Source organism: Gymnogyps californianus, chromosome 8 (assembly GCF_018139145.2).
Source record: "Gymnogyps californianus isolate 813 chromosome 8, ASM1813914v2, whole genome shotgun sequence".
Taxonomy (NCBI): Eukaryota; Metazoa; Chordata; class Aves; order Accipitriformes; family Cathartidae; genus Gymnogyps; species Gymnogyps californianus.
Genome location: NC_059478.1, coordinates 32,308,647 through 32,326,584, shown reverse-complemented (window position 1 = coordinate 32,326,584; position 17,938 = coordinate 32,308,647). Strand labels below are relative to the sequence as shown.

At 41.2% G+C, this 17,938-nt stretch overlaps 1 protein-coding gene across 3 annotated transcripts in view; it reads right to left on the bottom strand.

The window, feature by feature from the left end:
* The window catches only part of FGGY (FGGY carbohydrate kinase domain containing), a 150,114-nt gene extending 132,936 nt beyond the window's left edge, over window positions 1-17,178 (bottom strand). For 2 of the 3 annotated variants that reach the window (XM_050900809.1, XM_050900810.1), the window contains exons 1-4: window positions 17,121-17,178; window positions 4,672-4,884; window positions 2,635-2,746; window positions 672-823 (exon numbers count right to left, since the gene is read on the bottom strand). In XM_050900809.1, the coding sequence (XP_050756766.1) occupies window positions 672-823; window positions 2,635-2,746; window positions 4,672-4,872 (465 nt within the window). In that variant the 5' untranslated portion in view covers window positions 4,873-4,884; window positions 17,121-17,178. Of the gene's footprint in view, window positions 1-671; window positions 824-2,634; window positions 2,747-4,671; window positions 4,885-17,120 lie in introns of those variants that run through there. The other variant, XM_050900811.1, reaches the window with a different exon arrangement.
* Window positions 17,179-17,938: the final 760 nt, after the last annotated feature.

Sequence of the window (17,938 nt, the reverse complement as noted above, 5' to 3'; positions counted from 1 at the left end):
CATACGTCATTCTGTAACACACAAAATTTAAACACAAGAGACAGAGGTAGAGTTCCACATTATGAACAGAGCACCTTCCCTCTAAAGATGGTCTACTTCCTACAGATGGGACAGAACTAAATTGAAGCCCTAACTGAACAGTTTCTCTACCAGCAGCCAAAGACATCACACATCCCCTCGCTGTTGGATGCAATGCCTCAAAGGCAGTATCTCTGGCCAGGATACCCAATGTTGAGATGGTGCTGTTTTCAAATTGCTATAAATGCATCCCAGAAGTAGCACCTACACCCCTGTAAGCATGCCCAGCTACAGTAGTTGGAGCAGGAAATACGCCTCCATAACTAAATCCTAGGATACTTTGTGGACTCATTCATTACTTGCAACTAAATTTGTATGTCTATCTAACCTGAAAATTCTATAAGAAAGGCATATGAAATGTTTCAATCAGGAAACACTAAATTTCAATAAAATCAAAGATATTTCTAAATAACTGATAGGAAAAAAAGAACCTCAAAACATTTTCATCACAACTTAAGGCTGGCCTTACTTTGCACACTTTTGGGTTCAACACCAAGGCTGAAGACTTTTGTTTTAGAAATTTCATTCTCAGAAATTAACAAACTAAGGGCATTAATCATTAGTAAAAATGCACCAGTCTTAGATGTACTTACTTCCTTTATCCACAGCAACTTAGGTGGCTGCATTTCCACAGACATCACTCCCCCTACATAGCTCAAAACCCTGTGTTGCGTTGCATTGATGCGCTCAACTTGACTGACTGCACGATGGTCCATCCACATAATAACATTCCTATAGTTTTGTCCTTGCGGGGGGGGGGGGAAAGAAACGAGATTATTTTAGGTCTGGTTTAACCCCACCTCAGTACTGTAAGTTACTAGACTCTAAGCTGCTTCACACTTTCACTTCTACATAGAAAACTCAAATTCTGTCTGCGTTAATAATCCACAATAGATATCTAAAGATAAAATTCTAGCCCTCTGAGCCAACTTTAAGACATGTTGAGGACTGAGAATGCTGACTGAAACCAATCAGGCTTGTAAGCATCCAAGAACTTTGAAACACCATGCTCTTGTAGACTATATTTCATTCAAAGAACCCAAACTTCTTGACAAAGTACACATATTTAGTTAAAAACACAAAGAAGCATTTTGGTGACTAAGAACTAAAAATGGGACAAAATCTGAGCAATTACATTATAAACTGAAATTAACTCAGCTAGTCAGCTACCTAGATGGTTACAGGGATTCTCTTTCCTCTTCTACTGTTATGAGAACTACGATAATTCCTTTCAGAAATACAGTTTCAGGAGGGTAATTTGCTGAAATGCTTTTTTTTTGGATGTGGAAGGAAAAAGCATTTGGCAAGCCTGCATAACACATGAGATCAAGAAGCAAAGAACATTTTATCAAAATTAACCTACAGAGGACCTGCTAGACAGGTGTAACAGTAATCCAGATGACACTTCAGATTCCTCTCTTGCTAAGTACACTGCACATTCAACTTCATGACACAGCCACTCATGCATAATCTTAAAAACATACTCCAAGACAAGGTAGAACTATGAGGCACACCATGGCCTAACATGGATTGAAATACAACTTAGAACCGTGAGACTGCCTGAAACCACACCATTGCATGCCCATACCAGTGTGACAGTATTCAGTGCATTCTTGTCTTTTTATTTAACAACAACACTGTGTAAACTCAAAGTTCTTGGGAATATCAGAGAATAAAAAATGAGAACTGAATTTGACTCAATAGACCAAAATAGCCCCAGACATCATTAGGCACTGAACAGATTGTAAGAGACACTCAAACCAAAAAATAAATAATCTCATCTAAATTTAGCGAAGGACATTTTGGGGGCAAAGCTGGTTTTTTGAGAAGGACAGGAGAAGATGACAAATACATCTGAGAATAGAACGGGAACATACACAGAATTGTGATTATGGCTCTGTAAGTACTGATTTAGCACACACCTAATCTTAAATGGGATTCACTGAAAAAAAGTGCATCACAGACTTTTCTTGAGTCTTCTTAATCATCTACTCAAAAACTAATAAAAAAAAATTAAAATTTTTAGAAAAAGGTCACAGACTGTTTCTGAAGTTTAGCACTGTCCTAGACAAAGACAGAACACCAGTGTAATAAAATACGCAAGCTGAACCTCTTGCCTGCAGCTCCATGACAGAGTAAGCAGCTAGACTATACTAACACTAACATTTTTAGCATTCCTTTAGCCACTGTGGATGGGCATTTATACACACTATAAAAGCCACGATTAATAAAGTCTGAAGGAGGAGAAAAAAATGCAGAAAAGAAAAATTAGCATAGATTTCTCTAAGAAGCAGTCTCTCTGAGCTGAGATGAATGAATTTGATCTCAGGATGCCAAACATTTAGCCAAACAGTAAGTAATTCTCATCTCATATTTAACTTTGCAGTAGAATTAAAACAGTAAAACCAGAAAAAAATCCTCTTGTAAAAAAGATTTTTTATCATCTATATCTCCAAAAGGCAGCCCCATAACTTGGCATTTGGATGAAATTGTAAGTTCGCTCACATCAGTAACAAAACATGCACAGTAACACCAATTTTTGTGCTGGAGTCCTACCTTCACAGTTGACTGCCAAAGGTTGGAACTGTTTATCCACAACAACAAGGGAACATGTAGCATCAAAACCAACCCCTCTAATACGGCCAGCATCTACTCCACAGACAACTTTCTGCAAATATACAAAACACACATGAATACAAATATATCCACATATATGCAGGTACCATGTGAACTAATGAGTACAGAAAATGAGTTACAAGTTAGAAATGCAAGCTCAAAGTCTGAAATTTTTGAGATTCAGTACTCTGTAACACCTCTGATCAAAAATACACCAAATTACCAAAAATTCTTTGGTTTTCAAAACTGAATTCAAAGGTCCATGAAAAGTTCTTCAATAGCTTTTTAATCTTACTAGCCACAGTCCTAGATAAAAGCAGGAAGCACAAAAATATGAGAAAATAAAGGTAGCAGAAAACTAGCGATGTTAATTTTCTCTCTTTTGTAAAAGCTTGAGCTCTTTGTGAAACATGGACACAGGATTAGGGCCAAGTGTTTCCATCAGTTACTTCACTCAGTTCCCACCTGTGGAAGCAAGGATCTTCTAGAATTGCTTTGGTAATACTGTGCCACAGCTTTTTGTTTTCCAATAGTGAAGGGTCCCAAAAATAAAGTTGGTCAAAACCTGTAGCAGTGATAATACCTCTGCAATGCACATCTTTTCAAAAGCTCTGCTAGCAAGAGTTTGGATAGCATACTTTTTGGAAGATCTTCCAAAAAAAATCACCACCCCAAAAGGCCTGAACTTCATGGCTTCCAGCAGCACTGGAAAAAAAAAAAACACAACACCCACATGGATTAAGTGCCAAGTGAGGTTGCAAGACACCTAAAATGTAACGCAGTAATAAATTGCCACTTCTCAGCAACAATAAAAATATCATTATTTTAATTAGTACTATAATGAAAGACTTTCACTAGATTTGCTACAGTGCCAGTCTCTTACTGGCTCTGTAAAGCTAGTTTGAGAGACCATATTTTATTGCTTACATATAAGAGATTGTATTTAAAGAGGTCCAGAGCAAGAACAAAGCAATTCACAAAGAGAAAAATCAAATAAGCAGAATAAAAGACTTGCTCTGCTTTAACATCAAGCTGTTCTTCCCTATCACTCCTGTCACTCCCTTCTTTTCTTCCTTCCCCCTCACCTCGTCTCCTTCATCTCAGGGCATTTCTGCAGAGCCAAGCTCATTAATGTTTGAAAAGGCTGATCAATAACAAGAGAATGGGTGAACTGTCCATCTGCAAATTACCAAGCATATCATGAATATTTAAAAAGCCAACCTTAGAACATGGAGCAGGCTGGGGCTTTATTAAGAAAGATGAAATGGCCTACATGTGCACTGCCAAGCAAGGTCACTAATTTACTTTTACCACCAGCATGTACAGGCAGATCCTTGGATCAGAGAGTACAAATTTTCCCTTATAGTAAGGTCTACTTCAATCCAGTTTTATGCTTGATACTATCCACAACCGCATATAATTTATTTTGGTCTTATAATACTGGATCCTCTTATAACAAGGATCATAGGTGACAGACACTATGTTAGGCATCACCCACAAAACAGATCACAATTTCTCTACAATAAATGCTCCTTTGTGACTCTGGTGCAGCACAATGCACATCTTTAAATATATGCAGTACCAGGTTCTGAGCAACCTTGACTCCTCAAAGAACTGTTTCATGGCTAGAATATACACCACTGAAACAAAACCCACAGATGTGAATCCTGAAGCAGTGGGTAAGTCCTCCCCTTGAGCTAACAGCGCAAAGGAAGGCCTTCCATTCTGTTTTCAGTTGTAGCACAAGCTTCTTTCACTCTGGCCTTCAGCTCCTCACCTATGTAACAGACATTGCGAGGCTACATCAGCCATATCCTCAAGGTGCCTTTAACGCACAAGGATGGTTACAAGTTATACAGCAATACAGCATGCACGGAACTGAATGTTAAAGGCCAGTGACTAGAAGACATTGAACTTTCCAAACTTGAAGAGCTACCTGCAACACATATCTCCTTCATTTTCTTTTTCTTCGCATACCTTTGTGACTGAGCAACAAGCAGCCCATATGTCTGCAGAGGATTGCTCGTAGTGGTCTGGTTGGGGCTCCCAAATTTGGATTGGCTGATCTGCGTGTGCCACTACTGTCCCAAACTCGTCTACCAAAGCCGCGCGAACACTTGCTGACCCAACATCAATTCCGACATAGTATTTTACTGGAGTCTGCTTCTTACTGTGCATTTTTAATAAAACCTGTTGGGGAAAAAAAAAAAGGGGGTTGAAAACAGATAAAATGACTGATGATGGAAAACTGTGCTAAACAGGACAGGAGAGATGCTGTACAGGCACTTTGCTTGATAACTCTTTTTTGCAGCAAGTCTTCACTTGGCATTTTTTAATCAATTTGAGCTTTCAAGTCTTGGACTAGTTGTACCATTTTTCTTCAAATGTTTGTATATAAGTTGCACGGCACAGAAGCTCCCGAAAAGCAAATTGTAAATTTGCATGTAAGAATATGCATACTATGATAAAAGTTCATGCCCTCATACAATCAAGGAAATGAGCTGTGGTCATACAGTATCGTGTCTACATAAAGGGAAAAAGAGGGAAGGAGATAGGAAGGGAAGGAAAGGGCACGGTTCCAAACTCAGCAGCAATCAGGAACTGGTGCTTTACACAGAAGAGAAATTTCAAGCCAGAGACTCCTGGGTTTTCCTGAATTCTGGCAGATGGGGAAGGTGCTGATGTAAGTTGGATTCACCTCTGTACAAGACAGCAAGAACCACCACAGATAAGTCATTGCCTCAATGCAAACAAATTATACTCCTGCACTAGTGAAAGGGGTGGTGCGCCTGGCTCCACTGAACCCTGACCTGAAGAGGAACGAGGAGCCAAGAGCTGCTGCCTCCCATAGAGCCAACAAGCTAACGAGTGGCATATTACTGCTGAATGAGACAGTGAGTTAGGCTGAATTTCTGCAGACTCTGAAAAAGTTTCCCCTCCCCCCAAAAAGTGGTGTAATGCTGATAATTAAAATAACTAAGTGACAATCTGGTACATATTACCCAATTCTGAGCCCTCCAAAGGAAAAAAAATACCAAAACACCACCTGAAAAACAAACTGGTTAGGTTTTTAAGCGCTATCCATCATTAATCCACACAATTTTGAAGATTCAGAAAATAATTTGCTGAAAATGTGTTGAGTTATGAGAGCATTCCAGGAAATCTCTGCCTACTCTCTGACAACCTACAAGAACAAAGTGAGGTTAATTGATTTAATTATTCACAATGAGTTGCTTATTTCACTATATTATGTTTAACTATTTGACATTTAATACAGTGACAAATGCACTGTACTTAATTTCTCACAGTTTGTCCTTAATTAATAGTTAACATTTACATTTTAAGCAAGTTGGGAGAATGCTAAATAAGAGCTGATACAAAGTATTTGAAACATCAGACAAGTACCAAGTTTAGTGCTTGTATGAATCTATTAAGCCTCTGAAACACACAAAACTCAGCTGACACATAGCTTCTGATTTCCAGAAAATGAATGGATCAATTATAATTTGATGAATACACACTATTTACAGAGCACCAAAATGGCTCTACTTAAAACCAGCCCATCTCTCCCAAAGAAGTGACCTGGATTACTTCTGTATATGGAAGATGGGTTGGTTAGAGGGAGGGGCATAGGCAAAGGGGGAAAGATTTGGAAAGTACTGCTTAGTAGAACAATACGATTATTCACATTTCAGATTAATCCTTTTTTTTTTAAAATAACTAGAGCTCAGTGGCGAAGCATACCAAAAACCTGATAGAAAAAGCAGTGGAATAGAAAATGGTGAAAGTCCTCTTTCTACCTTCAGACAATAACAACTGATCATATAGCCATGTAAATTGTGCTCTACTTTGGAAGCAATGTTTTTTACTTGTTTTATTTCTACAAGACAGAAAACCAAGCCTTTTTTTTCCCCCTCTGAAACATCTTGAGTGCAGGTCAAGATCTATCCTTGGGTGTCAGTTTGAATATAGTGTTGGCACAATGTAAGTGGCTGTTCACATCTACGGTTAGTTTGTAACCACTGCTGTTGATGGCTATTACAAATCTATAATCACTGAGGGTTAGAGGCAGCAGGTGAAATAAAGGAAAAAAGGGGGGAAAAAAGTCAGTCCCTTATCTCAGAAAACTCCAAGCATCATTCTGGACAATAATTAAGCAGTATAACAGCTGAATTAGGACAAAGTTTCATTTGCACTTAAAACAGCATAAGCCAACACCTTGGCTAAAGAAAACTACCCAGCTTCCCCTCATCCCACCCCTTAAATGCTTCATGGAAATGTGGTTAGTCTGTGGAGATCTGTTATCACAACCTGTCCCATACGATCATTTTGTACTGCCTGAATCTGTCATTTCATGCTTAGACTACCACTGCTGGGGGCCAGGGACCATTTTCTTGTTCTTCGCTTGGATGGCATTAGCACAAAGGAGTTCTGTCCGTCATTAAAGCTCCTACGCAGCCCGGTACAAACCAAAGCAGTTACCACACTGCATTCTGCATGCACCATGGCAGGGTCACTAGAGGAAGCTGTACAGATCATTAGCTTCTAACAATATCAGAAACTAGAAAAAAATCAAAGCTATAGAGCATATTGCAGTACTGATGGAAATACTAGCTACTCTCTTTCAGCATACTGATTCTGCCCAGTAGATTAGGTGCAATACACACTAATCTTGTTAAGCAAGGTCATCTGTTCAAGTGATGAGCAATCAGCTAAAAATAATGGTGTGCCATGAGTCTAACACCTAGTAATATTGGCAAGAAAGCTCACTTTATTTTCTTGGCCCCGGCTCTATGACCTGGTCAGACTAACAAAAGCTAATGCCTCTGTCATAGAGAGGACAATTCTCCTGATATCAGTGATTAATACTGCAACTGTCAGCTGGGGATACTTACAGCACTCTGCATCTTCCTCTTAGCCCTTGGCTGTAAAAGCAGTTTTAAGACGTTGTTTTCAACAGAGGATGTTCACTTTTAAATTTTGCACTCCATCTCCTCAAAGCTTAAAAGGCTGGCTGCAGATGCTGCTAGCTACTTGCAAGGAATTTTACTATAAAGAAATTGCATAAGGCTGTTCCTGATACTATCTCACGAATTTCCCTGTTTTTCACTATTTCGGCACTGCCTTTAGCTGCTGACTCATAAAAAGATGAGAATAAACCACAAGCTGCAAAGCAGATTTTTTTTTTTTTTTAAACATAGGCAAATCTTTCTTACTTGCTTTTCACAAAATACAAATAGTAAAACGAGTATTTTACATCCTGCCTCCTTCTCACACACACACAATATTACTCTAAATTTTTATTTCTCTTCCTTGTATGGCAGCCTTGATTTTAGCTCATTAATGTGTTTTTGCTACTTAGAGAACAAGCTTAACAGATGTTAGAGAATTAAGCTCATAGTACCTCCTACTCAGCACTTAAAATTACGGCTTTGCATTGGATTCTTCCCACAAACATTTGAAACCTGGAACCCAATCAGCCCATGTAATGTTTACTTTCCTTTTTTCCTTACTAAGCAACCAGGATGTGCATGTGTGAGTGACTGCGCAGGAAGCAGAGTTTGTTTATATGCTCAAGCAGTACATATCAGTCTATGCATATCCACTATCTTATTTCTGTAAAGCAGTGGACATAAGAAAGAGTTAAGTGACAGAGTCCAAAACCACGAACCACAAACCTATTTTAACTGGTCTTTCTCTGAGTAAAGCTCACCTAGATTTACAAAGCAATACTTCAGTATCTTAAGAAAAAAGGCTAAAAGTAAATATTAATCCTTTTTTCAAGCACAGCAAGCACTAAGTTACCGAGGCTGTTCAAAGTATAGCGTCTCTGCAATAGGATCTGATCTGCTTGCAAAAACATAATTTGATGCCAAGGGTTTTTCTGGAATACCAATCACTTGGTATGCCACCTACTTGTCAACCGGATCCACAAAAAGCACTGTCATCGCCAGGTCATACGTGTCACCAATTAGGGACTCTGCCTAAAGGTATTTCTTGAGAACCTAAGAACTCAGCAGTGAGGTTGGTGGAAAATATTTAGCCAAAGTACTTTAATAAGAATTTAAAGAGGAATGTTGTCATTCAGTTTTGTTTACAGAAGATTCCTTCAGTACAAGAGGAAGCTCCAAATCAGAAATGAAGAAACTCTTTAGTGGAGTTCAGAGGTAGAAGAAGATCCCAGCACAAACTTCTTGCTTTGGAATCTGGACACCAACGTTCATTGCCATGTGCAAAGAAAACTTTGCTGTGCAAATAAAACTTTGTTTTGGATTTTGTATATACTGGATTCTTAGCATACAGCTTCCGCAGTCAATACAATCATGAGGAAAACAGCTAACCAGATGAACAATTGAAATAAAAAGTCCTAAAGGTCCAGTCAGGTCAATTCCTTGAGCACAATATTCCTAACAAGACACCAAAATATTTGATACATGGATGATACATGTACTTCCCAAGTGGTGGAAAGCAGTGGTGATACCACTAACTTCTATACCGCTACAGTATCTAACTCAGGAAGCCTGGCTTCTTACAGACAAGAAAAAAGGCCTCCAAAACTTCAATACAGCTTTGCCTGTCCATTGCAGAATTAGGGCCTCATATTTTTAACTTATGATCTGAATCTGCAAACAGAACGAGAGGGAGAGAGAAAAAAATCATTTTTAAAAGACATGTCCAGCTTGACCCTGTTAGTCCATGACTATTACTGCTAAGACAGGACAAGAAGCCAAAATTCTCTCCAAGCACTAAACCAGCAATGGCCTCTTTCTTTGCAAATCACAGCAGGGACAGAATGGCTTTTCAAACAAGCATTTATGATCAAAGGGCTACAGCATATGATAAATATTTATATGGCCCATTAAATAATAGTCTGTATAAATATTATTCAAAATGTGCGTGCTGGAAACCACAGACTTCCCAGTTTATCCTTAAACAAATGTGCTAGTTTTCCCACATAGGCAACGAAAAAAAAGAAGGGGTGAAACTGTCATTTGCACAAATATTTCTTTAAAAAAAAAAGAAAATCCTTAACATTGTTTTCTTTAATTTAAAAGGAATGACTAAGTAACCAGATGACTGTTTCATTACAACTAACGACTAAACTCAGTCTGTCCTACCTTACTTCATGGTTATCAAATTGCCAGGACATACCTTTCTGTTAAAGCTACAGTACAGGAAGGCTGCACACTCACATGCACGCAGGCCGAAGCTCAGCAGAAGTATTTATCAGCGGCAAGTATAGATTTTGTGGTATCGTGTGCTTAAATACAAGGAATTATGAAGGACTGGCACGTCTGTTTTAAACTTTGATCTTTGGAACGCTGCAGGCTGCCCAGACCCAGCGATCATGGATAAACAGTATGTTTTTAGTAGTGCAGCTGTGCTTTTCTATGGATTACCGAGAAAAAGAATAACAGGCTCAAATTAGGCTTCATAATCTTAGTGTGAGAAGATCTAAATATGTTAAATAAAAGCTGCTTTTCAATTGTAGAAAGGAGATAAAACAAAAGAAGCATTTTTGACATTATATTGGAAATTCAGCACTTTGTTGGCTTTCTAGGGTTAGAGTAAACTAACAAAAGTGGTGGCGGTAGAGCGACAATCTCTTCTTGAAGACAGTAAACTCCCTTTCCTCTTCCAGGTTCTTTAATTCCTGTTTGGATGTGAAGAGACAAAGAAGGCACATATCTGTGTGGGAGAGTGGGAGCAGATGGGGAATTCTAATGCTGCGTTGAAGGGCAGTACTAATATAGAATAATACCCTTAAACGCCCAAGGGACTATGCTATAACTATCAACAAGCATTTATTTTTCAGCTACCCAACAGCAAACAAAACAAAAACAAGGAACAAAAGCACACCTCATCTCCCCTTTTCCCTTCCCAAAACAGAAACACGTACATGCAGGAGATCTCTGTCTTAGGAATGTGAGGACTGTGTTAACAATAACAAAACTGGAATAAATAAAAACCAAGCTGGAGAAAGTATGCTGCTTCACTAAAAACCACACACTTTTATTTCATCTCTGGTAAATTCTGTGGAGCTTTCTCACATCTTAGAACAAAGAAAAACAGCTTCAAATAGTGGAAGAGACCTCATTTTAGTACTAGAATCAGACCCCAACTCCCAGTCCCATAATACCTAGATTGTTTCACCAAAACTTTCCTAATTGCCCCCCCCAACATTGTAACGTAGTCTCAATAAATCCTACTACAGCACTGAAAATATTCTATTACTTTCTAGTATCTCCTTTTCTCTCTATAAATAATTCACTATGTGCTAATCTTCTGTAACGTCTCTCCATATCTTTTTTTTTCTCCCCTCTCTCAGTGTCCAAGACAAAGCCATTACTTCATCGCTGCCTTCTACCCTTTAATTCTATCTTTTGTATTTTAAATACTTTCAGGCCAAACTACTTCCACCTGCTCCGATATAAAGCAAGACATATCCTGGTTTATCCTGGTGCAACTAACTACTGGAGAAATGAAAATGACTAAGCAAATAATTCTAAGAAATGAGATCCAAAATTTATTTATTTTCAGCTTCTACTGCCTACATAAATATCTCACTCATGAACAGCAGAAAGATGTCAGCATGACCAGTGTCAACAAATATCAAGCTCTTAAATGTACAACAGAGTTGTTTTTCTCTATAATCTGTTCTAGAAGAGATTTGTACTAAAAAATGAAAATGATGCTCTCCTTCCAGTTCCTCTCTTGAACTCACAATGGCAGATACAGCCCATAGTACCGTTGATCAAATAAGAGCAATGGCATTCTGGACCCTGATTAAAGACAAGAGCATGGCTGCACTGGGTCAGATGAAAGGTTCAATTAGTAAAGTATCCTGCCACAAGCAGCAGAAGCCATAAGAAAAGCATATGCCTGCCCTTTTCATCCAGCGATACTTCCCCAAGACACCTTCTTCCTCCTGCTATCTATAGTAGAGGCACTTCCTGAGCCAGAAATTTTATCTTTAGGATTAGGAGACTTTGAAGGCTTTTTCCTCTCCGAATTTGTTTGTGCTCTTTTTGAATGCAGGGAAACTTTTGTAACTGCAAACTACTGTGGTAATGAGTTATAAAGTTCTGTGTAAATAATGCAAGAAAAAGTCCGTCATTTGTTCTGAGCATGCCACCTGCTAGTTTTGTTTGATGTGCCCGAGTTCCTGAGCTAGAGGAGACATTAAGCAATTGCTCCATATTTACCTCCTCCATGCAGTCATGATTACATCACATTCTGAATCGTCCCCAGAAAGCTCACCGCAGCTATCTACAGACCATGGGTGATGAGCTGAACTCACAATCTTAACATGGTCAGGTAGGTCAAAAAGCATTTTTCTGCTCTCTGACTGTTCATGGATGTGGCAATAATAAGTACCATAATACAGTGCAGTAGTTAAGTACTAATAAGCAGCAAGCAATGATCCCAAGACCGCTTTGGGCAAGCAGAGATATTGCTCAGAGATGCTTACAGCAGAAAAATAACATGTTGGTGTCAAGTGAGAGGTGCTGCTTTGTAGCACAGAGGTGGCTATGGAAAGCCAGGGATTTCAAACTTCAGGCAGTTCCCAAAACACTGGCCCTCAGTGTGTCTAAACAGAGGAATCCAGGAGCTCCTCCCAACCATATGCTTGGAGAAGACTTAAGGCTACTGCTCACCCTGGTTTTCTCTGGAAGGAAGATCAAGGCACCCACGCGGTTGTTGCATGCCCTGATAGACTCTGCATTGCAAGAGGCATGAGACTAACACCGCAGCATGCCTCACAGAGCAGCCAGGCTGCCCGGTCAGAGACAGTCTGAGACCAAAGACAGACCAGCTCTCTCACTCTAAGATTATCGATGTGACAGCGGTAAACTGGGCTGCCCCATTTGTTCCCCAGCCCGTAAGTATGCCGCACAAAAGAAACAAGTTCAGCTTTCTCTGCTCCACTGCTCGTCTAACACCAGGAACAGCAGGAAACAGCTGCAGAGAGGAGCTCTCAGGAAAAAGGAAGGCTGAGCAAAGAGCCACAAAAACACACAAAATGAGATAGAAGACACACATTATAGGGGAAACGCAACAGCTCCAAATCCCTCCAGGGCTCTCTTGGCCCTACTTGGACTGGGCCATCACTTCAAATGCAGGGTCTGATCCTGCATCTATTAAAGTCAGTGGTAAAACTCCCAGCCGTATTAGCAGTTCAGGATTAAACTCTTGACACTTGTGAACATCACAGGTGCACTCACACGTCTGCAGGATTTTGAATGCTTGCCATAACCTACAATTTGTCAAACAGAGGAAATGTTCATCGGTTTATGCCAAGACACAATTCTCACTGAGGAAAACCTAAGGAATTAAGAGGTTATATAGCAGCACCCTTTCTTCTCCGCACCCTGAAAACGGCAATCGATACGATTCATGCACACCAACCTATTTAGATCTATTCCCTCCTCTGACACTGCAGCTGCATGCATCCCTAAAGGCTGTGCTAATGATCTGGCAGACAGACATGTCCCAAATGACACTGCAGAATGCTTGAAGCTCTGAAAGAAGACACTATCTTGTTTACATTGACTGTGAGGGGAAAAAAATGCCATCTGATTATTACATAAATTCTAGCTGTAACAGCTTCATGACTAGTTGAAAGGAGGTAACAGGCTCCAAAATGACTGATGGATCCAAGTGGTTGGATCCATCAGCTTATTAGTCTAATGCTAAGGAAGATCTTTCTTATTCTTATATCTCTATCATTTTAACCTACCCCATGCTGGACAGAAAGAACAACCTCCGTTCGTGGCCTGTAAAAGAGAGGCAGATGCCTGTACTGTGACTTTTGTATTTTTTCATTCTCTTCTGTGCTATAATGGAAATGGGGAAACAAATAAAAAAAACCCCAAGAACAAAACACACACACACAAAAAAAAGCATACAGTAAACACATCCCTAGCGCAATAATGTTAATTTACAAAATACCTGTTTAAATTATAAAATATAACTTGGAGTAGAATGCAATTCAAAAGGCACAATTACAGTTCATGTCACCATACACACACTAGCTTTACACTGCATTCCTGGAGCAAACCAGACTTGGCACCATTAGCTTCAGTGCAGGATACATACGCTTACCTGGAATCCTGGGTAAATAAAGCCATTATGCTCCTGTGGATACCAAATTAGTCAACTCAGGTTAATGCTGATACTCTAATCACATTTATAGATTCCAGTGCTACATCAAGGTTGAATTTGGCACTAGCTGTGTGATTACGTATCAGCAGATCAGTATAAAAATAATTTGTTCTGAGTTCACAGTTTTATGAAATGACAAAACATCAAAATTAGCATTCTGGCTGAAATCCACAGCATTTCCCATCAAGGCTTACACATTTAAGCAACATTTGAACCAACTGCCTACAATTACTCCTGGCAGATACTGGAACACTTAGGCCAGTAGTAGATGCAAGAGTGAAATCAATTTTTAAAGACATGCTGTAAACCACTTCTTTCAAGATGCTCAGCCCAGAGGCAAACATGTGTCTATAAGCCGAATCCACAGTTTACTATACAGGATTTGTTCACTCTTGCATAGTAAGAGCATGAGAAGAATGACAGCCCTAAGTAATCTGTCATTTTAAAATTAAACATTTATTTGGGCTGCAATTCCAAAAACACTAGCCCTGAAGTTCCTGTCACAACTACTTAAGAGGAAGTGAGGTTGCACATTAGCTTAGAAGAAGCACAAATTCTGCACAAAAATCAGATATCTAGATAGACCGTGCATGTGTAACACATCTACATGCCTTTCTTTTTTACAGGAAAAGACGACTCACATCTGCTCATCTGAACCCAGTGAGTTCTCTTCCTTCTCCCTACATACACAGCTGGGGGGTTTTGTTTGGTTGGTTTGTTTTTATCAATGCAAAATCTGCCTTCTTAAAGATCCTATCAGTCTCATAATTTCAAACTCCCATAAAGACAAGCCTGAAAGGGTATCAGGCCAACACCTCTCTGTAAGTTCCCTTCAATGACTTTCTCAAAACATCTCAGAAGTCATCTCAGAAGCTTGTAAGCTCGCTTGCCTCAAACAGCTGAAGGTCACAAATTTTCAAACTTTATTTTATGAACAGTCTGCGGACTCTTCCTTTCACATGTGGAAATGCTGAGGGGAAACTGAAGGCAGCTCAAGACACCAACCACAAGGTATTAACAAAAGCCAAAAAACCAGACAATGCTGATCAGAGATTTCCCTTTGAAAATGAAGCTGAGAAACACCCTTCTACCAAGGCCATGCCACTACTGTCAATTTTATGCACCAGGCTCTTTGATATTCCAGTGGCAGGTACCAGCAAAAAATTTCAACGTGAGTCATTAGAAAAGCCCAAGATACAAAACAGGAACACACAGGAGAGCTATTCTGATCCTCTCCTGTAAATCTACTAGTTCTCAGGAAACAGATCAACCTCTAACAGAATCAAAAGTATGCTTAAAGGAAGAACGGCTTATGGAAAGAGAAAAGGCAGACTTACTGAGGAAGAAGTACAACAAACAAAATGGATAAGAGCCCTTATATAGGAAGATGACGACTTTTTCAAAAGAATGAACAGTTTCAAATGATAACTTAGCTGTAGGACTGTTAGAAACACAGGACAGAGTAACAAAAGTGGCTAAGAATACACATAAAAACTTCCCAGCATAGTACTAGTTTGTTTAGTCTCTCCTGACACTATGAATTTATTTCTGCCCTGATTCTTACAGCTGGGAACAGCTGTACCTACAAGAACCCAATTCCCCCTGTTTTCCTCTTTCATCCTCCTATCCCAGGCACCCTTCCCAGGAAAAAAAAACCCTGCTTTTTTTTTTTTTTACCCATATGCCAGTACATATTCCTGAAGGAAAGAGGGCCATTAACATTTAAAGACTCTTTAAAATTTCAGTATGTTTTTGTACTATATTTAAGCACATTTAGAAAAAAGTTAATTTCAATAAATTAAGCAAATGGTCTTCCAGGATGAGGGAATACAGGAGGATGAAAAACGAGACCACCTTCACAGTAATGTGTCTGTTTACTACTTTCTAAGAACCCCAGAGATGAGAGAGCTCTCCTCTCCTTCCCTGACATTTATTTCTTAAGTGTTCTCCTGAGAAGAGGCACTGATGCTAAATTTATTAAACTAGCTAACAAGTCCCAGGCACCTCAGTAGAGAAAGAATCTGCAAGGTCACCAGTTCCTAACCGGTGCAGAACACGTCACTAGCGAGGAACACGGCCATTACGGGGAAGCCTGGAGCCGAGCACAAGTAAACTTCACCAGGTTACTGGGGTGGGCTCCATGCCAGCCCACAAGCTTTATGAGAACGCAGGAGCAACTGCCATGCAAAGGAGACAGTGCTGCAAAGGTGCAAGAAAGCAGAGCTGCAAGACGAGGAAGGAGGCAGCGGTGGAAGCAAGCAGTAAGAGGACACCAGTGCCAGCAATACCTGTGCCAGAGATACAAGACTGAAAACTACCAACTTGAGTAAGGGCAAGAAATACATTTAAGGAAATCTCCCATCGATCTGGAGGATTAAGCAAGTATGTAAGTGATGTACATGTCCCACCTGCGTACATCAGGTCACCCAAGTGCTGCCATTTAAAGCTCAGGGAAAGGCGGCAGGGAAAATGGTGACTCCTACACCACTGTCTGCAGGAGGAGGCATTGGGAGGAAGCGACGTGCCTACCCTAGCCCTGCAAAATTTCAAGTGCCTCCCCAGGCGCTGCGCACCCCCAGTGCTGCCTGGAGCCTGTCAACGCAAAGAGACCGTGAAAAAGGGCAGACCCATTCTCATTAAATGTAGGCGTTATATATAGGCTGTGCTGTTGAGAAACATCAGTAAAAGCAAACTTCGGAAAGCCAGGCAAGGAGACTAGAATGTAAATCCTATAATGCCCCACCAGCTACGTGAAAACCAGGTTCTGAAACTGATTCGGAACAATTCAATCGCACAGTCAATGCATGCCCTGGACAAGCTGCATGCGGCCTAGGGGTGCAATGAGAAGGGTTCCCTGGGGAAAAAGCCGGAAAGGAGTGTTACACACGGGCATCACAGGTTTTTTTAATTAAAAAACAACACCGCAACCGCGACAGGGTTTCTCAACCAGCAGCACCTCACGAACAGGGAACGAGTTCTCTGAATGTCACCGCGTTCTGCTTTCAGCGCGGAGCTCCGGAGAGGGGGGGGCTGGGCTGGGCTGGGCGCCCGCCGCGGCCTAGCAGGGCCGGCTGCCCGCCCGGGCCGCGCCGGGCCGGGCCAGGCCGCCACCGTTAACGGCCGCAACGGCCGGCGGCGGCGCGCGCGGGGCTGAGGGAGCGCTCTCCCCTCAGGGGCGGCGCCCGCCTCGCCTGGCTGAGGGGGAGCCCACCCGGCCGCGGCTAGTCGCCGCCGGGTCTTGGCGACCGTCAGTCACTTACTTGTCCAAACTGAAACACTATATTAGCTGCGCAGGGAGCGGGCTACACAAACCGCGCTTTTCCTGACAGGGCAATTTCCTGACCGCCGGCCGCTGCCGGGAAGCCCGCCGCGCTTCCCCCCCCACCCCGGCCCGGGCCGCGCTTGCGCTGCCGTCCCCTGTTGGGGCGGGGAAGGGGAGGCGGGAGCGGCCGAGCCTCCCCCGCTCGCCTTTGAAGGCTGCCCCGGCCGGTGCCGGCATCTGGTTTGCATTGGGGGGCCCGCGTGTGGAGCTCGCCTCGAGCGCTGTTAAAGGGATCTGCTGTGTGTTAGGCGTAGCTGTCAAGCTGCACTGCCCTGGAAAGGCGAGCGTGCGCTGTGCCCTGTCAGGAATTCAACTGATATAGGAGTATTTTTGCCTCGGAAAGGGAATCGTATTTCTCCTTTATTTAAAAGCGAATAAAACAGAAACAAGGAGGGGGTTTGGCTCTTTTCGTTAAAGGGCTTGTTGCTAAATCGTATTTCTCAGCCGCAGCCCCGTTGCCCTACAAGACTGGAGAAATATTGGGGGTTGCAGAAGCATTCAGCATTTAAGCAGTGCAAGCAGCCACATCGAGAGCCAGGGGAAGAATACAGGGAAACAAGCAGAAGGGTATATCTGGACTGAGGACATCCCCCACCTTGACCCATAAATATATAATCGCTTCTTAAATAAATAAAACAGGACTGCAAGCCATGAGTTAGATTTTCTGCACGGGGTTACTCCGTTTGAGACTTTTACCTGAAAAGTTGGAAAATTACTGATGTGAGAAATAAACCCTGAGTTTAGTTAAGGTTTGCT